Source organism: Peromyscus leucopus, chromosome 12 (assembly GCF_004664715.2).
Source record: "Peromyscus leucopus breed LL Stock chromosome 12, UCI_PerLeu_2.1, whole genome shotgun sequence".
Taxonomy (NCBI): Eukaryota; Metazoa; Chordata; class Mammalia; order Rodentia; family Cricetidae; genus Peromyscus; species Peromyscus leucopus.
In genome coordinates, this window is record NC_051073.1 from 62,058,183 (window position 1) to 62,082,911 (window position 24,729).

Sequence of the window (24,729 nt, forward strand, 5' to 3'; positions counted from 1 at the left end):
GAGTCTCCTGGACCACCAGGGTGCTTTGCTTTATGCGCTCTGACGCCTTTCAAAGTCATGATCTTGCTGGTTTGGCGTTAGTATGAGCTGAGGTCTTGAGTGTATGGTTTACCTCAGCAAATACACTTGTTAGCCTTCTGTACGTTCACTTTCCTTCCAGTCTTAACAAAGCAGCCAGGTTCCCCTTCAGCCTGACTTACCCCTTAGCTATGTACATTCGCAGGCATTCAACGCCGAACTCCTCAGCTTCCCAAGGCTGAGGTCACAGGCATGTCAGGCATGTGACACTATGCCCATTCCCTTTCTTTTTCCTCCCATGCCATACCTAACCAGCCAAATCTGTGATTTAATAATAATAATAATAATAATAATAATAATAATAATAATAAATTCACAGTTTGAGGGCAGCCTGGTCTATATAGAAAGTTCCAGGCCAGCCAGAGCTAAAAGAAAATCACTTTATTGGAATGAACTCACAAACAAAACATCACTCTGCCACCTACACAAATACACACTTACCCTGCCCCAGATTCTATACATCTCAACAAACAGAGTGATGATGCGGAAGCCACAGAGCTTCACTTAGGGTTTTATTTTATTTTATTTTTTGTTGGTTTTATTTTTGTTTTGTTTGTTTGTGTTTGTTTGAGACAGGATTGCTCTGTGTAGCCCTGACTGTCCTGGAACTCACCCTATAGACCAGGCTGGCCTCCTCAGAAATCCACCTGCCTCTGCCTCCCAAGTGCTGGGATTAAAGGTGTGTGCCACCATCATCTGGCTTCTCTTAGAGTTTTACACTTTAACAATCAGTTATGCTTTTTATACCCTTATCCACCACAAAAAAGAAAAAAAAAAAACTTACAACACAGTTGAAACTAGAAAAATAATTAGCTTTATATTCTTTTTCAAGACTCATGTCCTTTTGCCTCATTCGGACGCTCCTCATTATCTGGTATTATCCTTCCTAAGGTCCTCTTTCTAAATGTTATACTACACCCACACTTACAGCTGTTGGCATGTATACATGTCTACATTACAGGCCATTTTCTCTTCTTTCAGAATTTGGGTGAGCTTGCATAATATTACACCTTCTAACTCCCTCTCATTCCCGGAAATCTCATGCTCTCATTTTACTTTACAGCTGAATTAATGTTCCTTTCATTTTTGTACCTAGGCCACATTTTTATTCTCTATCTGCTGATGGCCATCTAGGTTGGTTTCGTTTCCTCGTAAACAGAGCCGCCATAAACATGGGCGTGTGGACATCTCTGTGGTAGGGCGTGGGGTTCTCCAGGTAGAAGCCAGCAGCCAAACAGCTGACTCCTGTAGTTCTATTTTTAATCTTTTAGGGAACTTCCAAACTGACGTATTGATTTGTACCCCCGCCAGCAGGGAACAGGGGCTCCTGTCCCCACATCTGTGGTCAGATTTGTTGATGCGAGCCATTCTGAGTGGGCTGTGGTGCTATCTCAAACTAGTTTTGATTTGCTTTCCCCTGATGACTAGGGATGCTGAGTACTTTTAAAAATAGTTACTGCCGTTTGTGTTCCTTCTTTTGTGAATTACTTGTAATTTACAAGTAAATTTACTTTGTAAATGAATTACATTTCATTCTCCCTGCCCAGGCAGTATGTTTTCAAGTTCATATTTATTTATTTATTTTTACGTGCGCGTGTGTGTGTGTGTGTGTGTGTGTGTGTGTGTGTGTGTGTGTGCAGGTGTGTGCATGTCATGGGGCACAAGTAGAGGTCAGAGAACAACTTTCAGAAGTCAGTTCTTTTCTGCTATTTTGGGGGATGTGGGAATTGAACTCAGGTCATCAGGCCCATGTCCCTGCCCACTGAGCCATCCTGCTGGCCCCCTTTTAATATTTAAAAATCTTGTTTCTTTATATGACTTTTTTTTTTTTTAACCTTTTTTGGTTTTTTGAGACAGGGTTCCTCTGTGTAGCCCTGGCTGTCCTGAAACTCACTCTATAGACCAGGCTGGCTTTGAACTCAGAGATCCACCTGCTGGGATTAAAAGTATCTGTCTCCACTGCCTGGCTTATTATATGGGTTTTCAATAGGTAATAGGTATTGCAAATGCTTTATTCCTCAAGAGAGTGTAATCATATCCTATTTGGAGAGGAGATGAGGCTGTATTGCCCCATCTTTGACACCTTGAGTTCTCTGTTGGCCTTAGGAAAGCAAGCCCCCCCTGTACAGAACAAACAGAACACTCCCGCCTTTTCCTGGCCTAAGTAGAAAGCTTCATGCCCTCACTCATGCTCCCCCTCCTACTCTGTGTCATGCTCTACAGTGGGACTTTGGGAGTGAGGGAAGCCCCTGAGCGACGATTTCTGGCTCAGACTGCGCCCCACGGGGACAGCTCACCTCTCCACCTGCTTTGGCTGATGTCACCTGTATTCTATTCTGAACACTTCTTCCTGAAAACATTTTTCCATCCAGCTACACACCCAACGCTCATCTATCTGCTGGGTGGGAGCTCTCCGCTCCTGGCTATCACCCAGTCATGTGCAAGGTCCATCTGTTATCCTGCTTACTGCTCCAGCTGGTGGCTTGAGTTATTTTCACTTAGCATCGAAAGTGTCCTGACTCCATGATGTCCCAGCATTTCTTTAATCAGAAGGACATAAGCTGGTGAGGTGGGTAAAGACATTTGCCACCACCAAGCCTGATGGCCTGAGTTTAAACCCCAAGACCCACATGGTGGAAAGAGAAGCGACTCCATTAAGATGTCCTCTGACCTCTACGTGTATGCATTCACAACAAACAAAGGAACAGATATACACAGGTAAAATATTTTTTTAAAGGGTGTGTCCATCATCTGTCAAAGACTGAGTGTCCCTGTGTGCCTGGTGTTGCTCTTAGGACTCTTGGGGAAAACCTTGCCGGTAAAGGGCCTCCCAGTTCCTCATCACACATACCCCAGAGGGACTCTGTCCCCGAAGCATTAGGGACAGAACGCATGTGTCGAGAATTTGCATATACAGCCCCACTGGGTTTCTGCTACTGCTAAGGGAAAAAGCAAAATCAGGCTTAAAGTACAGGGTGGAGTTTTAATAACTCCTTTGCAGGACAGTACATCAAGACTGACCCTTAGACACATTTGGTGCCCTATGGTCACCTCAGTAGACCCTTGAACCCTTCTTACAATATGCTAAGCCCTATCCTAGACACAATTTTTACCCTGAAGGCGCTTGCCATCTGAAGAGATCAAGACTGTTAGGATCTGGGCAGCAGAGACGGCTCAGTGACTGAGAGCACTTACTGCTAGGCCAGGAGGCAGGAGTTTGGCTCCCAACCACCTGTGACTCCCACTTTGGAGGATGTGACCCTCTTCCGGACTCCTATGGTACTTGCACAGACATAGCACACACACAGACACACAACCACAGAAAATTAAAATAACATTTCACCAGGTGTGATGGTGCATGTTTTTAATCCCAGCACTAAGGGGGCAGAGGCAGGCACATCTCTGTTCAAGACCAGCCAGGACTACATAGTGAGACCCTGTTTTTAAAAAACAAATCACCCTCCCCCATCCCCACCCCCAAAACCTTTAAAAATGCTAGTCTTAATCTGGTCAGAACGGGGGGTGGGGGGGAAAGGTTGCTAGAATTGATGTCTGTCTGATGGAAGGAAGCTAAGAAGCCCAGGAAGGACATATCTTTTCATTGTAAATGTCTGTGCTCCCGCACCAATGGCCAGAAGATGTCACTGCTAACCACAAAATTCCAGAATCCATTCATTAGAGGCCTGTGACCACTGCTTGAGATACGGCCTCATGGGGCTCCCACAGCAAGCCCCAAGGCTAGTCAGGGTCTCCCGGGCTGTTTCTTAGTCATTACCGGGTAAATGTAGGTTGGTGGCACCTGCGTCACTTAAAGCACACATACTGAAAATGATAACCTGAAAAGGATCATGGTGACATATGCCTGGAATCTTTGGGAAGCCGAGACAGGAAGATCACGAGCTTGGGGACGGAGCTACCTATATGCTGAGTTCCAGGTGAGCTCAGGCCACAACATGACACCATTTCTTATCTCTCCTCTCAAGTCTTCTCAAATCTGGCCAAATCTCAGTGTAAACAGAGGAGTGAGAAATGCGTATTTTTTTTTTCTAAATTGCTATAATTCAAGCTATACATTGCCAGGTTTTTATATGATATACACACATGCCTCTGTCTCACACAGACATCACTAGACCGTCTTTGCCATACTTTCAAAGCTACACATAGAACTGAAGTAGACATCCTTCTTACAGAGGTTGTCCCAATGCAACCTCGGACCGAGGCTGCCTAAGAGATAGTTAGGACATTGCTGACTGGGAAGGAGAAAGAAGTGGCCCGAGGCAGTCAGGAGCAAGGGCGGCAGGCTGGCGTAGCTCCTCTGAACACCCACGGTCCTGCTCACCTTTGTCACAGGCGCCATAGCACACTGTACAATACCACAACACACACACAGACTTCAGCGCCATCACGGTCCCCACGCAGCCGAGCTCCAGGCCCCATATCTAAGAAGGGCAGGAAAGCCGATAAGAAGGGGTTAGGAGCTGCATGGCAATGAGAGGCTGGGGACCAGTCACGCCAGGCGTGAAGCCCCGCTCGGAAAGAGGGTGTTCTTCTAACCCTGTCACAGGCTGACATGGGACCTCAGAATAATTTTCTACCTCAGCCAAGAGGAAAGTACTGTCCCAAATATGTTTCTATATTCCTTTGATGAGATGAGTCCTCTAAGGGGAAGTCCTGACTCAAGTGGCATGTCACCTTGTCCTTGTATGTGATTTTTCTCTAGGGTCCCAGTACATCTGTCCCCAGCAAGCTGCTGATGGAGCAGGAAATCTGTGCCATCCGCATTGTAACTGGAGACGGTGCTCTGTGGAAACGTAGCCTCTATACTGTCATCTTTGCTGGCCATCACAGACTGTAGCAGTCTTTGGAGCCAGGGAACACGGCACTCTGGAGCTGAATAAAATTGACTTTAAGGCAAACTTTTTGGATCACGCTCACTGAGCGTGGTCTTTGTCTCAAATGGAGTGAATGCCTTCGGCTTCTTCTAAAAGACTGGCAGAACGGGGCTGGAGAGATGGCTCAGAGGTTAAGAGCACTGCCTGCTCTTCTAGAGGTCCTGAGTTCAATTCCCAGCAACCACATGCTGGCTCACAATCCTCTATAATGGGATCTGATGCCCTCTTCTGGCCTGCAGGACACATGCAGAGCGCTCATACATAAATCATAAATAAATAAACTTAAAAAAAAAAAAAGGCTGGCAGAATTAGATTTCTACTCTCCAACACACCAAGAAATCTTTAAAATGTTAACCATCAAATCAACAACAACCCAGATAAATACAAGAGCACGTCCCCCCACGGGTGACAGAGCACAGCTTTAGACACAGCTTCCTGTCATCCTCAGGGTAGCTAATGAAGTATCACCACTCATTTCAAAGAAGAGGAAACAGGCTCAGAGAAACGAAGTGCCTGCTTAATATGAAACCTAAGTGGTGAGCGGAGTGTGGCTCTGACCCGGTGTCCCGGTGTCCCGGGCATCAGTGAGTACACTCACTACTGAGTCACAGCGGCCCCTGAAGACCCAGCTCTGTGCCTGTTATTTTCACCTTTAGTGATTAGCAGGTAACAGACAGAGCTTTGGGGATAAAGACAATTTTTCTAACTTCTTCTAACTGGAAGGGAGGGGAAGGGGCCCTTGTGATAGCTTCCATTCTCTTTCTTTTTGGATAGGCCTGGCGGGACCAGCCTGCACCAGGAGATACATGCAGGGAGATACCGTATCCATTCCTGCTGCGAGCCAAATAGAGAGAGCCCGAGAGCTGGTTACCCTCAGTTTAGAAGTGTCACACCCAGCACAGAGACCGCCAGCAAGGCAGGCGCTGCACCCGCCTGTCCCAGGAAGGCATCTGGGGCTGCTGGGGACCCGTGGCTACCTCGGCAAGAGTGATCCATCTTGTTGAACTGAAAGTAGCCGGACTTGCACTGACACAGGGCGACGCCGTCCAGGTCGGTGCAGACGGAGGTCTCTCGGTCGCACTCCGGGCTCTTCCGCTTGCACAAGTTGCCCGCTAGGATGGGAAAACAAGACAGTGAAACCAAACCAAACCTCTTCTCCACACCTTACGATGCACGCACTCGTCATTTCGAGAGGCCGAGAGTCTCCGTGGAGCCGTATGCCTCTCAGAGGCTCGGCACAGCCAGCCTCTGCCACTCATTTCCTGGGCACTGCCGGCAAATAAATATTCACAAACATTCCCTATGGAGAAACCAAAGCGAAGGAGCGGAGGGCACTTCCCAGCCTACAAATGCAGCCTCGGTGTGGTGTATTCTGTACCTTCACATTAAAGGATTGGGTGTAGGAGCAGGTAGGGGCACTGGAACAAACCCAGAAAATGTGACCATGTTCTTAGGGAAGTTGAGAGCTTGGACCCAGTTCTGGCCAGACCCGTCTCAAGTGGAAGCATGTTGGGGCTCCGTGTGTCCTCAGGGGCCCAGGACCACTCCCTGGGTTAGGGCCTTTGCCCCCAACGCCTTTTTCGGGTTTATCACAGGGCCAGGTTTGAATGGTAATCCGATTCCCCGGGGCTGGCAGGAAGCTGTTTGTCTGGCTGTCTTCCCACTACTGTGGGGTTTCTTGAGGTTCATTCAGCACTGTGTCTGCAGCACAGAGACCAGCCAGTGAGCATGTGCTGGGGCTGGGGTGGGGTCAGGTGTCCTACCCATCAGGCACCACACCATCACCGGAAGAAACAGAAGTAGGCAAGGAAGGAGGCCAGCTTTAAGACCGCTTCCGTGTTCATTTGTGGGCTTTATTCACCTTACGGACGATGAAGAATCAGTTTGTTAGTATCAAAAAGTATCCACTGCTGGGCACGTAAGTCCTTTATGAGGTTTTACGCAGCAAACACAAGCTTACCACCCAAGGTAAGCAAAGAGGCACATGTAAATGGGTGCACAGAGAGAGCAGAACTATGAAACCAACTCGATAGTGACTAATAACTTATCTACACATGTACAAGGTAAATAAGACACATGTGTGCTGTTGCTGTTGGGGGTCAACAGCAAGTTCAACATGGGAAGACAACTTCAATTAGACGGGCAGTGTGTGCATTGTACGATCAAGAGGAGGCGTCAATTTTGTAGGCATAGTCTCCCTCCCTTCGTTTATCTCAAAGAAAAGACCCCCAAGCTCTTCAGAAGGTTCCTGTTATTAACACTGCAAAATTAACCCTTGTCTGGGCAAGTTCTGGTGATGGGAGCTGATGCCAGCGCTTGACAGCCCTGGTGGAATTCCCAGCATCCACCCCTTTTGAGAGTCCTGAGAACGGAGGCCGGGAGACTGCCTGGTCCCAGCGGGGTGAGTTAGGGTACAGCTTCAATTCTCTGTGCTGAACTTCCTGCCTTTATCAGTGGAAGCTGACGTGTTAAATCTGGGTTCCTTTGTTTATTGTAAAAAGTTTGTATTTAAGGGGAAACTTTTAAACGGAAAAAAAAAAAAAAATCTCTCCAGGCAAACTGCAAGCCGGCACCAGGGAAGACCTCAGCCTCCACAACTTCTCATCTGACTTCTTTGAAGGCTCTGCCAGTCAGCTAATTAGCAGCGAGCAGTACCTCCAGGATAAAGTGTTGTCCAGGCCATCCTAGCCTGGGAACTGCCCGGTCTGATTAGGTATTTTCTGGAAGTCAACGTTAAGTTTTCCTTCCATCCCCTCCACTGATCTGGGCTGCTAGCAAAAAAATATCCCTTGCCATGCCAAAGCGACCATTTCCTGCCCAGCATTAGATTCCTGTTTGAACAGGGAGGGCAGGTCCTACCCCTGCAATGAGGAGCTCTTTTCCTCAGCCTTCTCAAAGGACATTTTCATAAAGCCACCCAACAGGACCTTGCAGAGCCTTACTTAAATCGATCCCTGGTTATGTGAGTCTTCAGCGTTCACAATTCCCATGGTCTTTCCCGGCAATGGCATCCATCCAAACAGACAATGGGCGCCCACATGCGTCTAAGGCTAAGGCATTCCACGGGGGATTTCCACAGTCCCTGAACCTCGGGAGACCGTGAGAACTTAAGTGCTTTGAAAGGAGGAAGGTGGACATTCAGTGGACTGAAGGGAGAAAACCAGTGGCAATGTCCAGAGCAGCCTCGCCGCCCAGATGCTGGAAATCCAGGTGTGTAGCACCCGCTGGTCTAGCCTACCTCTCTAGTCCCAGAAAAATTACCAAGAGACAGGGCTGGACCTGCCTTGACCAAACCTAGAAAAGGTCTGGAGGAAAACTAGGGATGTGAGTCGGCTAATGTGCCTGGCTGCCTTTATCCTCAAGAGATTGGGAAGGAGCAGGGGAGACGGTCTGGGGGTGACCACACGGGGGCAGTGCAAACAAGGCAGCGGCGTGAGCACAGCCAGAAGAGGCTCTAGCAAAGCCTCCTCATCCGGCCACTTGACCTGCAAAGCACAGATGCATGTGCTGGCACAAGAAAAGCACCCTGGCTCAACACTGACCACGCAACGGGCAGCCCAGAAACGGTTAGCAAACTGAAGGGGACCTACCTGACTGGGAGAAAAAAAAAATGGTACCCTTGAGTCCTTGGCAAGAGAAACAAAACCCTAAAACCAGAGAGCCTCAAAGTTTCCAGCCCATTATAACAGGGCATGAACTTTGAAACAGAACACTCCGACTCTACTACGTTTAGTCCATTCCCCCCCCAATCACTAAGCAGCCAACCCCAAGAGCTTAACTGACAATGAAAGGTTAAGTGCCAGCTCCCAAGCTCTGTAGTGCACTTGCTCATGCAAAGAAAGGCCCTGGACCAGCAGTTTCAAAATCCTGACCTACTGGGAATATCCTCGACCAACCACCGGATATGGCACCAAAACCTGATACCTTCAATTTATGTCTAACATCTGGATGCCAGATGGGGAGGCTTAGCCTAGGCTCTCTTTCCTTTGCCAGCCCTCAGCCAACGGTACAACAAACTAACGAGAGTCCACTTTGATCACTTACAATGCGCCAACAGGGACTAGCTCTCTTTGCCTAGAGGCATTTTGTGATTCCAGCCAGTTTTCCTCTCCCAGATGTAAAACCATCCCCACGAGATGCAAGTGTGCCTCCAAGATTTGTCTCTGATCACCTTCTAGCTCCAACAAAATAGACAAGAACCAGGGAAGGGAGAGCCTCATCACAGCATTCCTGGGAGCATCCTGCTGTGCATTCTCCCGATCATATGTTTTTATGATAGGAAACAAACAAAAGACAGGTAATACGGCACATGGGTCTCTGTTTTTTTCTTAGTAATCACCATATGAAGTTTGCTGGATCACTGACAAGTCTACACACTCTGTACGTCACTTTCTGTCTCCCTAGGAAACAGGAGTGACATCTTTTGGTTCCATCGGTTCCTGTAGCATCTTCTCACTCCGGCACTGTGGAGAAGAAGCAGAAGGAACCGGACGCCAAGCACTAGATGCCCGAAGGCCATGCGCAGACAGAACAGTGTGCATCTGAGTGTCATGAAGGCCTGTGCTTCAGACATTCTAAAGGTAGGCTCTGCGAAGGAGCTTTCCTGAGCCTGAGCCCTGGCCACCTCCCATTTCTCTCCGGTTTATGTGAGTCCTAGATGAATCCCTCCTTACCTCTAAAGATCCGCCTCTGAGACCCCAAGAGCTGGCAAACTTCAGCAGAGGACCTGCAGGAGTTGACATATTTCTGGATCCCATCAGCCAGGTCAAAGAGTGTCACATTGGAGGCCAGGGCAAAAGTGGATTGTAGTGAGATCACCTCTGTACTGGGCTCTCTGTAGGCAAAGTTAGTAAAACCATAACTGACCAAAAGTGACATGTGGGTCCCAGCCAGTTTGCAAAATAAATGTTACTGCCACTTTTCAGTGAAAGAATAGGAGGGTGTGAAGGTCCAGTGACCTTCCCTTGGGTTACCCAGTGGGTTAGTCATAAAACAGAGACTGGCTTTATTTTGATCACCCATGTGGCAATAGGATCCCCCCTTCCCCTTCCACCCGCCCCCATTCCATAGCCCGGTTCACAAGCAATAGAAATTCCGTTTCTTACCTGGACACAGCAACTGTAGATCGGATATAACCAGGCAACGATGAAAAACACAAGTTTAACTGAAATGAAGAACAGGGCTGTCAGACAAACATCCCAGAACCAAGAAGCAATTTCCTATTTTCAGAATACAATAGGTGGTTTCTAGCCATCAAGTTATCAGCAGGGCAGCTTTACCCAAGCAGTGTGTGTGGCCTTGTGTTCCCCTCCTGAATATCTTTCTGTTGTTCCCCGAGAACAGAGGGAACAGGGCAGACAGTGGGGGGAAGCTTGGCAGGAAAAGGTGTTCAGAGCAGCACCCTCAGAAAAAAAAACATCTTCAAAGGAGAGGAGCCCTTCTAAGATCCAGGGTTTCAAAAAAAAAAAACCCAGGTAACTGTTTATTTGGACTCTGCATAGTGAACAAACACGCTCAAAAGGCTCAGCTCCTCTCGGCTCCCCAGGTCTGATGGGCCCCCCAGGCTCCTCATAATCTACAATGAGTTGACCTAGCTCAAAGACAGGTTTTCCTCAGAAAGGCTCTCGGTGGGAAATTAGATGGCATGGGTCAAGAGCTCTTTTGTTGAGAATAAATGAAGAGCTGTGTGTTTGCCTTGTGCCCCAGAGAGAGCAGAAAGACTCGCAGCCACAGAAAGCATTGTGCCTGCCTCCTTAGCAGCCCTCCGCAGCCAAGCTGGAAATCCTTTTTATGGAGCAGAGAGTCTTGATATCTCATCCCAGGCAGACCCACCTGTCTTCTAAGTCAGTGTTCAGAGCCCTCTGACTTGGGAAGATGGGGTCAAGCACAGAATGTTATCGAATGGGTGACAGGTCTGTAAGTCATTACATTCTAGTCTAAGAGCAATGGTTTATTATTGGTGCTTTATTATTAACTTTTTATCCAGGTATGAACAGGATGCCGTCTTGGGAAAGCCCACGCTAGTGGCTTCTCCAATGGCTGCTTAACTCTTCATGTTAGTTGGGGTCAGGTGTGTCGTGGTTCAGTGTGTTATATGGTGATATTGGGCCAAACAAGCAAACAAGAAATACTTAGTTGCTTGGTACAGTGTTCCATGAAGGGCTGCTCTTTTGCACATGGCTCTAACCCCTGCACTGTTAGAGGAAAATATCTACCTGCAGAACAACCAGGAGCGGGCAACGGTACATCGGTGAGTCTGCTTTTGGCTAGAGCGGTCATGCCTCTGCCCTTGCAAGGCCGTTTCTAAGCCGCACCGTGTCCTTCTTGACAATAATGATTTTACTGAGCTGGGACTCCTGGGCCAAGCCAGAGTATCTGGCATAGTCCCTATCACTAGCCATCTGATCACACTAACAGTGTGAACAATAAAAGGAACTCTGGGTCATTCGGCATCAGCTCAGCCTCTAGAGGGTCTAGGACTGAAGTCAGCCACATGGGCAGCCAACCACGTCTGTAGGGCAAAGTCCAAATAAATGCCTCGGACACCGAGGCTCAGGAGCATTGTGGCGGGCAGTACTCATATAGTCTCACACTGTTGGCAAGAGGTACCAACAATGTCAATAATACCCCAGGGCCAGAGCAACTGGAAGCTTTGCATTTGGACCCCCAGACTCTGCCCCGGGCATTTCTTCCCTTAGCTAAGTTTAACTGAAAACCTTCAGTGCAGTGAACCATATATATGAAGATACTGGCCTCCAATGAGTTCTGTGAGTCCTAAAAACTACTGAAATTTAGAGTGCTCTGAGAAACCCCCAAACTTGCAGTTAGTGTGAGCAACACAGGTGACCTAGGGGGACTGCTTTCAGCTCGGCTTCCACTTAGTGTGGACTCAGACAACGCCACCAACGTCCAGAGCCTCCCAGTCTTCCATCTGAAAATGTGTCACCTGCCCTCTTCCAGGACTGAGCATCTGGCATATAGTCCCTGTCACAGATTAAATGCTCGGTAGACACAGAAATGGAATTAAAATACAAATAAAACCCGCAGTCCTAAAAGAACATCTAATTCCTGGCTAACATATGAACTCCAATTTAATGTAATGGCAAATCCAATTGCATTTCATTTCATCTCTGATTTAGTACAATGGCAAACTTCGGTTCTCAAAAACACCAAGGCTTTGGCTTGGGCAGCAGCCGAGGACAGAACACATTGTCTGAGTTTCGTTTTGATTTCTTTTTCTCCAGTTTTCTTTTCAGACAGAAAGGCAAAGAAGGAGGGAGCAGCATCTAAGGCCCCTAGATAACGTATACTGTGAGCTCACAAGGCCGGCTAACTGGAATTAGTATCAGGCCGCTGGCGTCCTTCGAGGAGAAAGAGCGGCCTTTCATGCCAGCGGCCTTTCTGAGCTCTCAAAACACAAGGTAGTCACATCGGTGTCCACAGCAGATGGGGAATGAGGGTTTTCTAGGTCCGTCCTCTTCCCCCGAAGCCCACATGGTGCAGGGCATCACTGTGTTGTCTGTGTGTCTGCACATGAAAAAGAACCAGCCTAGCAGATAGGAACCGCGCATGAACCTGTATCTAGAGCAGCATTGGTCCTGGACTCGTGGGTCCCAACACCTTTCTCCTGTTTCCGGGACACTTTTTGCCTCACTTTGCACTTTCCCCTCTAAGGACAAAAGCAAGTCTGGGGGACACAGATGACCCTGAGTAATGTGATTCACAATTCTGAGTGAAACCCGGCCTAGACGAACGAAGGACGGGCATGAGGAGTCTTTCAGGAGACTTACCGTGTGAGCGATCTCGTTCTCAACCTCGTGAGTGCTGGAATGGTTGTCCACGGTCGTATTGAGAAAAGTCTTCTTTAATTTAAACTCAGTCACAAAGGTTCTAACTGAAAAGGAAGAGGTTGCCTGTTAAGCCACACAACAGAGAGACCAACGCAAGGCTATGTATTCGTAAACCTCTGGGACGACCAGCTTCACTCCCCCCCAGGACAATCTGTGTGCGTCTTCTTGAGGGTGAAGACCACAGCTTCCTCTTCGAGAAGGTACCCAAGGGCTGACAAAGGAGCAGGACAAACATGTGAAGTAGGTGTAGGCTCCAAGGTGCTCAAGATTCCACCATTCTCAGCCACGCAATGAAAACAACCCTCATTAGAAACATGGCTGGGCCCAGAAATGGGGAAAGCATCCCCATTTTTAAAGCCCATTTCACTCATAAAATGAAATCCTAGTTAACACCAATTTGTGCTGATTGGCACTAAGGGAAATGAGACTTGAAAATGGGCAGACAACCAAAAATTAGCACAGCCTGGTTTTTTTTAGAGCTGGCTCTTATCTTTCATTATATTAAATTCATATATCCTTCCCTCTGGACGGAAAAAAAAATAACCCGAAACACAGAGGCCTATGAGGCCTTTCTAGCATGGAAACCTTGCATGCTGAATTAAGAGGGAGGCCAGCAAATGAGCCAGGGAAAACATCTAACATCTTAGAGTTAACTGTCTAAGGTCCCTAATCCTTATTTAACATCCTTTCGCTTGCTCTCCAGTTCAGTGAGGCCAGCTGCTTAGGACTCTTTCTGAACAGCAGGCCGCTCTTTGAAAACACTCTGGGCCAAGCGAAGGCATTTCAACACGCTCTAATTTGCATGTTCCTGTGATGTGTACGAACAATGAAGCCAAGTGGCTTGCAAAGGGAAAGATGGCTGTCTGCACAATTGAAGTGCGTCCCTCCCATCTGTGCAGCCTGTGGGACACTCTGCACACAAGCTTCCAGGACAGTCACCTGACCCGGTCATCTTCACATCTCACACGCCCAAGTTCAAATCCAGACTCTCCCTACAGAAATGTGCACAGGGAAAGGGTTGGGCACATAGAAGTTTTCTGAATGTGCCTTCTGCTTTTAGCCTGAGAAATAGAGCCTGCCTTCTCCCAAGCCCTGTCCTCTTTCCTAGAAGGGCTTTGCTGAGGCACTTATTTATTTATTTATTTATTTATTTATTTTATTTATTTATTTATTGGAGCTGAGGCTCAAACCCAGGGCCTTGCGCTTGCTAGGCAAGCACTCTACCCCTGAGCTAAATCCCCAACCCGCATTTATTTATTTATTTAGGTTTTTTGAGACAGGATTTCTCTGTGGAGGCCTGGCTGTCCTGGAACTCACTCTGTGTAGACAGGCTAGTCTCAAACTCACAGAGATCTGCCTGCTTCTGCCTTCTGTGCTGGGATTCAAGGTGTGAACCTCACCGCCCGGCTGCCGAAGGCATTTATACCTCTGTGGAGAGGACGCTATGCTTGGCTTTAAGTTGCTGGTTATTGTAAAAGCAGTGACTTTCACCCTACACTTTGGGTAACTCCATTTTACAAGCTGCATTTGACTCTATTTCATGTTGTGAACAAAGACACTCCCTCCTGCCCAGAACCACCCACGGGGCACAGACTGATAAATATCTTGCAAGAATATATCAAATTAAATTGGGTTTCTGTATGAGTATACAGCTTACTAAAACTTATTGGAAAGCAAGGCCCTAAAGCTTATGAAACATGCCAAGGAAGGTTGCAACACTCTTTTCTGCACCCCATAAAGAGGTGAAACTTGACATGCTATGGCACTGCCCCCAGCAACCTGGCATCTGACCACCCAGAATGCACAGGGACGGCCTGACTCTCCATAGGGCTTCAGCTCGGCTCAGTCTCCACTGTTGACATGGTAGTCCCTGTCCCTCTGTCCATCTGGACCCAGTACTGCACAGGACCTCATGCCTATGACCTCCACGGGCCTGTGCTTCACCTCCACAGTCCTGCTCCTCTAGAACTCATCTGCCCCAGCTGAAGCCTGAGCCCAGCAGCGGCCCAGTGCGCTCCTCAGCAACTCTCCAACTGGATTCCTGATGTAACAACTAAAGTTCTCTTCTCACTGACCTCAGCTGTCTGCCACCTTAACCCTTTCATGGCCATTCCGTGACCTACACACACACACACACACACACACACACACACACACACACACACACACAGTGATGTGTAACGTCATTAATCTCAGAGTTAATATTAGTAATTCAATTTGGAATAGAAGAACCTACGCTTGCCAACGGCCAGCTATCAAGGGAAATCAGAATAACTTGGCAAATTATAGCAAATGAAATTGAAGTAGCCTGTGAATTCATTGTTCCTCAATAAATTCTGACATTGTGGAAAGACACAGATGTGTCCGTGTTTCTAATATAGTTAGCGTACTCAAGACAACTTCCACGGCTGCAGTTACATCATCTAGCTTTAAGACAGGCACTGGAAAAAATTACTACATTTATTTACTTTGTGTGTGCTTTGGGCATGCGTGCGTGCATGTGCGTGCGTGTGCCAAAGTACCCATGTGAAAGTCAGAGAACAGAGTGCATGAACTGGTTCTCTCTTTCTCCCATGTGAATCCCAGGAATCGAATTCAGGTGGTCAAACTTGGCAACAAGTGCCTTTACCTGTTGAACCCTCTCACTGGCCCACGACAGATTTGTATCTCAATTTAACTGCCTATAACAACTACTCTGCATTGAGAGCAGTCGGCTTTCATAGCATCCAGTCTGGTGGATGCTGCCTCCCAGCTGGACCACTCATTACCACACTCAGAGCTTGCTCAAACAGGTCATTTCATTCGACATTCCCAAAACCTTGAGTGAGAGGTGGAGCAGACTGCAATCTGATTTTACAGATGAGGAAATAAGAGGTTCTGGCTATGTGTTGCAGGTGGTAGCTGGGAGCCTGAAACCGGGCACTTGAAACCTGGCAGGTGTACTTTCCACAGGGCTTCAAAACACAAACGAAAATGAAAGTATCCCCATCTCCATCCTTTGACTGCATGCTCTCCTCTAGCTCCCTACAGGGTGGGGCTACATGAACCAGGTTACCCAAATGCATATCAACTATTACAATAAGAACAATTCTTGACTTTGACTCATGTCTGTATCTGTAGATTTTTCTTTCTGAAATAATGCTCAATTTCTGTATTTCAAACAATTTTCAAAATTTTTATTTTAGGAAAGTGTCAGCCTTACGAAGCCCCTTCTGCCTCTGGGTAATAGGAATTCATGCAGGCAACACTTGCAGAAGACACAGGCATCCATTCTCTAAAAACATTGACTGAGCACTCATGTATGAAGCGTCACACTGGGCAGCCAAAGCTGACTCAAAGGCAGACCATTTTACCTAGTTTCTTTCCACAGCTTTCAAACTGTATTTCTCATTCGAATTTCTCCAGCAAGCAAGGTATTAAGTTCAGCAACCTAACAAGGGTCACACCCTGTGTGCAAGAACATTCTTACAGTGAACACACTCTTGTATAACAGAAAAAACTGCAGCCTGAGAACCGGGACTCATCCCCGGTGACCCAAGCTTGGCTGCCGAGCCTCTCTTGAGAACCTTAGTTCTCACTGGGTTTGTTGATATGTTTTTTTTTTTTTTTTTTAAACCTGTAAGATGAAGAATGAATTTAAAACCAATAAGCTCCATGGACCTGCCAAATGAAGAACAAAATATGGCCAATATGGCGGACCGATTCCAGCAGCAGCTGTGTCAAAATGTATGTCTGTGCCTAACAACCTGAGGACCACTTTTAAAAACAAGAAGAATGTGTGCACACAAAGGGCAATCAGAACTTTACTCTGTGGTCACTCTAAAATTGCAAAAACAAAACAAAACAACTATGTACTCGGAATATCCTCCGGGTCTTTTTATTTCCTTAACTGCAGGGTAGAATGGTTGAGAAAGTAATGTTATGCACACATGAGCCTGTTACACAGGCATTAAGATATTTGTGCTTTTTAGTAACCTGCATATACTTATGGATGTATCTTGAATTTAATATGTAAAAACAGAACGTACATCAACAAACTCTGAAGAAAAGTATTAGAATAACAGGCGCTGTGCTTCACTTCCTTCTATATTTCGGCATTTTATATCTTGGAAAAAAAAAAAAAAAAAAAAAAAACATTGGCTGTGATTAGGAAGAAAAACAGGAAGTGCCGAGATAGAGTTCACTCTCTTACCCAGATTGCATATTCCTTTCTCCAACTGATACCCGACTGGGCATCTGCAGCTGAAGGATCCCTGAGTATTGTTGCAGGTGGCTAGGGGTGGGCAGGGGCTGGAGAGGCACTCATTCACATCTGCGGAGGACAAAGAAGGAGAGCATGTTGATGGACGGCAGACAAAGAGTTATAATCCGGTGCCTACTGAGAACCAAGTGGCACTCTGTGGCGTGTGGGGCAAAAGAAGAGCAGGAAACCACCCTGTCCTCCAGGGGACGACTACCGGTCAGGGCAGAAGCAGCCATATGGAGAATTAACTAGAATATGAGACAGGGTTTGGATGTACAGAGCTGAACATAGGTCTAATTTATTGTTTGTTGTTGGTTTTGTTGTTGTTGTTTTGAGACAGGGTCTCATCCTCTTATGCCTGACTGGCCCGGAACTCACCATGTAGACCAAGATGGCCTTGAACTCACAGAGATCCCACTATTTCTGGTGCCTGGGTGCTGGGATTAAAGACACATGCAGCAGAAATAGTAGGCTTTGATGCAGGGGAGAATTAAAGACTGCTTTAAATACTACTTGAGTATAAATAAGACTAACGGGACTTCAACAAGCAGATTTTGGGGAGTAGGCTAGGGTTCCAAGCTGAGGGCAAAGTAGATGCCCAGGGCAGGGAAGGGTAGGTGTCTTTAGGGAGCTGCAGATGGTCCGGTGTTGCAAGGGTGTAGAGAAGCTACGGAATAGAACCAGGTCAAAAGTTTGTTTGTATCATGCTGTGGTCCTTCATATTATCATCTACAACACACAAGCATGCTAACACTCAAGCAAGGGGGCTATTAAACTAAAAATCTTACCTGAGTACACTCTAGAAGAAAAAAAGCCTCTTTAAAAAATTGTTGTTTTCAATTATGTATATGTATGTGAACACATGAGTGCAGGTGCCCCCAGAAGCCAGAGGTATCTAATTCCTTTGGAGCTAAAATTACAGGCAGTTTTGAACTGCCTGATATGGATGATAGGACCCAAACTTCGGTCCTCAGTGAGCACAGTACTCGCTGTCCACCCTGGAAAAAGGATCTTACTGAATAGCCCAACAACCCAAGGTAACATCGTAATAAATGTCCCTGTCTCTCTTACCCACACTGCAGTTGTCCCCTTGCCAGGCAGGTGGGCACACACATCGATACCCACGACCGGTGAGGTCCACGAGACATTCGCCATCATGAAGACAGGGGTTCACGGTACAGCTGGTGACTGAACACATCGCAGGAATAACACAGACATGTCAGAGCGGCCCCGGTAAACATCTCGTTCTCACAGCTAATGTTTGCTTCCTGCCTATGTTCGTTTGCTTGCCCTGAAAAATCACACCACTAAAATAGAACAGAGTCCCAAGAGGTTTGAAGACAGAGGTGATGAAGTCGGGCACTGATACTAGTGTGTGTTCATGGTAAGTGTTAGATAATTAGATCCCCAAATTCAAAGAAGCACATTCAATGCTAGTTAGTTCAGGACTGATAATTCTATGGCCTTTGTGATACTAGATTAGTGAATGTCAACTTAAAACACATTTTAAGGTGGAAAGAATCCCTGGTCAATTTATCCTGCCTGCTCCAAGATTCACTCTGTGTTTACACAAATACATACTCACGGCTTACTTTTTTTCTTGGATTTTGTCAAAACTATAGAAACCTTTATCTGGAAATCCTGAAACATATATACTTGTAGTTGCTATGCTTTTTGTTGTTTGTTTTATTTTGAGATGGTCTCATGTAGCCCAGGCTGACCTCAAATTAATTATAAAGCTCAGGCTGGCAATGAACCCCTGGCCCATCTAACTTGGTACCCTCCCAAGCACTGGGATTATACACATTCACCACCATGTTCAGCTTCCAGATGTCTTGAAATTGAACCTGACCTCCTCCACAGATTGTACACCATCTGGAAAATTATCAGTTAAACATCGCCAAGCCTTTTCTTTTTTCTTTACTGTCTGAGGCGGGGTCTCATGGCGTTCGTGCTGGTCTCAAACTCCTAGGTAGACTGGGACGACAGTGAACTTCTGACCCTCCTGTCTCTGCCTTCCGAGTGCTAGGGTCACAGGTGTCCCATCAGCCCTTCCTTTCCATATACAAAAACAGGCCCCATCTGAAGTCATGGGGGCCTCTGTGGTTAAACTCTACTGTCGCCTTGGCCTCTTATTCATTCCTGCCCCTTGATGCCCACTTTGTTTTCTTCTATGTAATTAGAAGGGCCGTGCTCCAGCTGTGAAATGCCTGGGGGTTTTGAAACACTCTTAGAAAAGCCCAAAGCCTACAAAACGGCGTCATCATTTGCAGGGAGGAAATCCTTGGGGAACAAGGGAAAGAAAACAGAAGTCGAACCTTCAAAGAGTAAGCTGAAACACACGGGCTGCTCTAGACAGGGCATTCTCTTCTTCACGGCTATGGCTGAAATTTGCTTTTCTGAAATTATGTGTATGTGGGGGGTGGGCAGGAGCACGTGGGCGCACTGCTTCTGGAGGCCAGGGGAAGGCGTTGCAATCCCTAGTATTGCTCCATGTGGGTACTGGGAAGCAAACTAAGGGCCACTACAAGAACATTGTGCCCTCCATAAACAGACACTGGGTCATTTCTCCAGCCCCACACTTTGTCACCCAGCATCACCTATGTGAGCAGAGCCTCTACATGATTAAATGCGGTGCCCATTTACATAATCCTATAGTTTCCAGTGACTGTACTGCAGACACCCACCCACAGGAACGGTAGCAACTAAACCCTTGCCTTCAGGGAGTCTGGTGAACCTGGGATTGAACGTATTGGCCAGGGGAAATGAAGATGTTTTTTCTGGAGAAGTGATTCATCTTTCACTTCTTGGACATACTCGGATGGCTGAGAAGGGGGCACCATTGACTAGCCGTGGGGATGGCTTCTGACCCTGCACCCCAGGTTCGTCTTCACTGACTCCCGGAGACTGTACCACTAACTGAGCTCTCTGCTGTAGCCGCCCCACGGCAGCTCCCCCTCTCCCTCTTACTTAAGATGGCGTCCATCTTGCCGTCTTCAACGGCGGCTCTCCCTCCCCGAGTCTGGTCAACTACAAGTGCCCTGTGAACACCACTTCCTGCCTCTACCTTTCTTTGCCCCGGGTTAGCTTTCTTTCCCTTATATCAGCACCTTCAACACGGCTGTGCGGATAATCTTATGGACAAGGTAAAGAAACACTGGGAAGAGGTTTGCTGAACATCCTTTTGTTTTTACACGTCCTCTGGTTACCAACTAACATCAAGGGGACAAAGAACTCTGGGCTTCCCTGGATGGAGAGAAGCCTTTGACCCTGAAAGACCCTGAGCTGACTGGCTTGGAAGCTCTGGACTGTCTCCGAAGAGCAGGCATTCAATTCAGCTCTACCTCTAATGGACCACCTAGAGCTTCTTTTTTCTTGGGTGGTGCTGGAGAACTTGCTGGAGACTGTGCACACGCTAGGCAAGCGCTCTACCCCCATTCCACATCCTAGTCCCGCTAACACTGCCTCTTCAATCTCTCCACTGTCCAAACCCACAGCTATGCCTGGCTCTGACCTCAGATGAGTTAAAGACATGCTTGAAAAGCTTGGACAATAACAGAGCATGAAAGGCAACAGTTATAGCCTCTATGCACGTCACATAGGGCCCAAGTGTCCTCTCTCCTCTTTCTTCAGAATCATGGAACTTGGCGGGGGGTGGGATACTAGGAGAAAATTAGGCCCACACTGCCCATACTTCATGCTTTGTATTTCAATAAGAGTCGTTCTCGGTCATGGGACAGACATTGTTTCAAACACTAGTCACGTCTGCACGTTCACACAGACCCCCAGCCCTTGGCAGCTCTAGTGCTGGTCAGGGCCTGACGGTCAGTGTGTGTGTTTGTAAGATGCATTTACCTGGGGCTGGAGGCGACAGAGCTGTTGGTGACTGTGCGGGGCTCTGAGCAGCGAAGGTGGTATATTCGGAAGTCAACATTGCAGCTGTAGAAACATCTGTAGCTTGAGGTGAAGATGTTCTGAGAAAAGGCGAAACCGGGCTGGCCTCTTCTGCCTGGCCCAGCTCTGTGGTCACTTCCACCGATGTGGGAGTAGTGGTCAGAGGGGCAGAGTGAGTGGTAGGATCCATATGCACCCGGGTCCCTTCTGTGGTGACGGCCTGTTCTGTTGAGGTTTGCAGCACTAGAATTTCAGGATTGGTTGGCAGGTGCTGTTCCTCAGGGTCAGGGTAGTGGGCACAATGACAGCCCCTGGGGTCAAAGCTTCCGTGCTTGACAGGGTGCTGGGACTGGTCACGGGAGAGCGAGTCGTCTGGGAAATGGGAGCCGTCGAAGCTGGAGACATCTGGGCTAAGCTGGTGCTTGTGGCTGGTAGGGCTGGCTCTGTGGAGAACCCCATTAAGGCTGGGGACCAAGGGGTCCCTGGAGGAAGGCTCATCGTTACTGGTTTGGTAGAGTCCGTGGGCAGAGACGCCAGGCTTGGTGACTTTGCTTCCGTGACGGTTTTGTCTTGCTGTGGGGTGCTCTGGTTCTTGGGGTCTGCTGTCTGGTTACTGGGGAACACCACTACAGGGGATACCACTGTCGACATCTGGACTGAAGTTACACGTGGCTCCCTTGCCCTGTGTGGGATCAGGGGAGAAGATGAATGTGGGACGGTCGTTTGCGGGACAGAGTGCGGGGCAAAGGTTGACACCACGAAGGAGATGGGTGAAGGTGACGGAGAGGATGCTGAAGGTGTGGCTGGCTCAGAGGTAGACTTCAGCTGCTGTGTGGGAGACCCGGTTGATGGTAAGGTTGACGGAAACTGGTGGGGCTGTAACACTGAGGGGAGCGGAGAAGGGGCCGCCTCAGAGGGGTCCTCAACAGACCGAGTGCTGGCATCAAGACCCAAGGTGTCTGGCACATTAACGGTGGATGTATGGGATGGAAGGTGGGATGTATGCAGATCCAGTGACTCGGTGGAAGACTGAGCAGGTTCGCCATCATAGGAGGACACGTTACTTCTTTTAGTCTGAGCCTGAGAAGAAGAAAAGTCCGAGCGTGGAGGGTCTGAGATCCTAATATAAGAGGTTGAGCTCTCGCCGGAGTCTGAGGAGGAAGAGTTTTCTGTGATGGACAGTAATGTCCGTTCTCCTTTGGTGAAAGTAGAGGAAACATAGGCGTGGTCTGTGTGGTCACCGGACGTCCTCTGTTCCGCGTCTGAGCCGGGCTCTTGACCGTCGTTCAGTCCAGTGACTACGAAGAGAAAAGACAAAGTTGGTCAAATAAACAAGACGGTCTTTGAGACAAGTGCTGGAAAACGTTCTTTGCGTCCTATCCACGAACTTAAGTGCGGCAGACTCTGCCTCCGAGAGGTGGTTCCTCTTGGTACGCACTCTCAGTCAAGACGATGCTGGAAGCTAAAATAGCCAGGATCGGTTCAGCGCAGATCCCTCCTGTGAGGACCAGCGCTAGTGACATACATGGGAATAAAGGTGAAGTGCCGAGTCTAAAAATAGGGACTGTTTCCAAAGCCCCTCTTCACGTCATGTTTCAATAAAAGCAAATTGCCATGGAAAGGCGCCCAAGATCCCAAACAGTTATTGCCATTATCAAATGGAAAAAGGAAAAGGCTCCCAACTTTCCACTCTGTGTAATGAGGTATTTCTTCCCGGGAGATGGCCTTCTCCGCAGGGACTGCTCTCCTCTATTTTAAACCTGTCATCCCATCTACCTCAAGCAAGCACGAGGCCATGGGGGTGGGGGCGCTTCCTGCGGTCGGAGAACCCCCGAAGGTTCTTTTCCTAATGAGCAAGCCGTAAGCTACTTTTTCCGGTTGCCAGCCAACAGTAACCACCCCAGGGCTGAGAGCCAATCTACAGACAGGAAGGCGGCCGTGGGAAGACGCACCTCCGAGGGTAGCTGCCCGGGGCAGCAGGCCCGCGTGCTCCGTCACGTTCCCACGCGGAGTGGGGCGCGCTGGGTGGGTCGCGGCGGCGCGCGAGAGGCCGAGGGACCGCAGCGTGCGTTCCCCGCCCCGGGTGAGCATCGCAGACGTGTGCGGGGCGCGCACCACGGAAGTGCTCTCTGCCAGGTCCGAGCTGTCACTCAGCAGCGCACCATCTTCTTCCGGGGCTACAGGAAAGAGAGGGGAGGTAAATGCAGGGACAAGGACTTTTAGCCTCACGTTCTGGGCCACTGGAGACCAGAGGCTTCTCTGAGGCTCTTTACCTGCGACCAGAGGGCTGACACCTCTCTGTTCGGGTGTCCTGAATGTCACCATAAGGACTGTTACTCCAGCCAAGGGATCCAGAATACTGGATTTTTGCTGGGTGATACATTATAACAATCAGAGTTTTATCAGTGAAGCTGGTGGCAAGTTCAGGGCCTGGCCTGTGGAGTGTCAGTCACTATGGATCAAAAAATAGCGTGGATGCTGGGTGGTGGTGGCGCACACCTTTCATCCCCAGCACCTGTGAGGCAGAGGCAGGTGGATCTCTGAGTTCGATGACGCCAGCCTGGTCTACAAAATGAGTTCCAGAAAGCCAGGGTTGTTACACAGAGAAACCCTGTCTCAAACAACAATAACAAAAAGATACTAGTATATAACTTGATAATTCCAAGACAGCACGTCTCCATATAAAGTGTCCCCAAACAATCATAGGGACACTATTAATAATATTAATAATCAGGGGATGGAACATTATTCAGAAGGACAGATACATGCTTGATGAATCCTGAGGCCGTGTGAAATTAAATACACAAAAGGCCATGTATGGTATGATTGCTTTCACAGGAAATGTCCAGAAGTCCTGTGATTAGGAGGCATTGGGGTTTGGGGCAGGCTATAAACCATGGGAGGGTGTGGACACAGAAGGCCCCAAGTTCTATATGACAGAAGGGGAGGCGGCATCCAAAGCTCCTTAGACCTGGGGCTGGGGAGACGGCTCCCTGAGGACCCAAGCTCAATCCTCAGCACTCACATTAAAAAGCCGAGCATGGCAGCATGCTCCTGGAAGCTCCACACGAGGGACACAGGGCCAGCCTTATCGTGATCCCCAAGTCTAAGGGACAGACTTGTCTAAAAAAGTGGATTGCTTTTGAGGTTCAACACCGAAGGCTGATGGTTGACCTCCATTTACACATGTGCACTTGGGCACCCACCCACATGTGTGTGCATATACATACACCATAGAAAAAGAGTTGAGATGTACCAGATTAAAAAGGATGGGACATGCAGGCATATTTGTAGTAACCAGCTAAGAGAATGGCCTGCGACCAGGAAAATTACTTTCCTAATGCAGGCTTTAGAAGATCAAAGGACCAGACACATCCTAAGTCCCTGTGGTAGACTTCCATGCAATAAGAACTCACTTGAGTGTCCTCCACGTGGTGCTGCAGAATCCAGTCTTTCCGAGGAAGATGTGGATGAAGACTCTGAGGAACTCTTCCCATCCAACCCTGAGCTCCCACCTTGGGGCTGTTGTGCAGTGTGTGAGAACTTAGTCAAAGTCCGAGTGCTCCCAGCTTCTGGATGCAAAGCAGAGCTTTCTGCTGGAGCTGTAGATGTTTTGCTCTTGGTGGGGAACCACTGTCCTGTGTGCTCTCCACCACCAATGGAGGGAACTGACCTAAACGCCAGTTCAGTCAGAGGCACGGCACTTCCATTTCCTGCTTCCGAGCTGCTGGCAAGCTGATGTCCTCCAAAGGCTGTAAGATATTGGGGTGGG

General features: G+C 48.1%; 1 protein-coding gene across 1 annotated transcript in view; it reads right to left on the reverse strand.

Moving 5' to 3' along the window:
* The window catches only part of Heg1 (heart development protein with EGF like domains 1), a 62,245-nt gene that overhangs the window by 18,964 nt on the left and 18,552 nt on the right, over positions 1–24,729 (reverse strand). Inside the window, 10 exon segments of the mRNA XM_037209990.1 lie at positions 5,948–6,082; positions 9,644–9,804; positions 10,076–10,134; positions 12,761–12,864; positions 17,013–17,132; positions 18,135–18,251; positions 20,919–21,240; positions 21,243–22,255; positions 22,910–23,134; positions 24,374–24,709. Of these exon segments, the coding sequence (XP_037065885.1) occupies positions 5,948–6,082; positions 9,644–9,804; positions 10,076–10,134; positions 12,761–12,864; positions 17,013–17,132; positions 18,135–18,251; positions 20,919–21,240; positions 21,243–22,255; positions 22,910–23,134; positions 24,374–24,709 (2,592 nt within the window).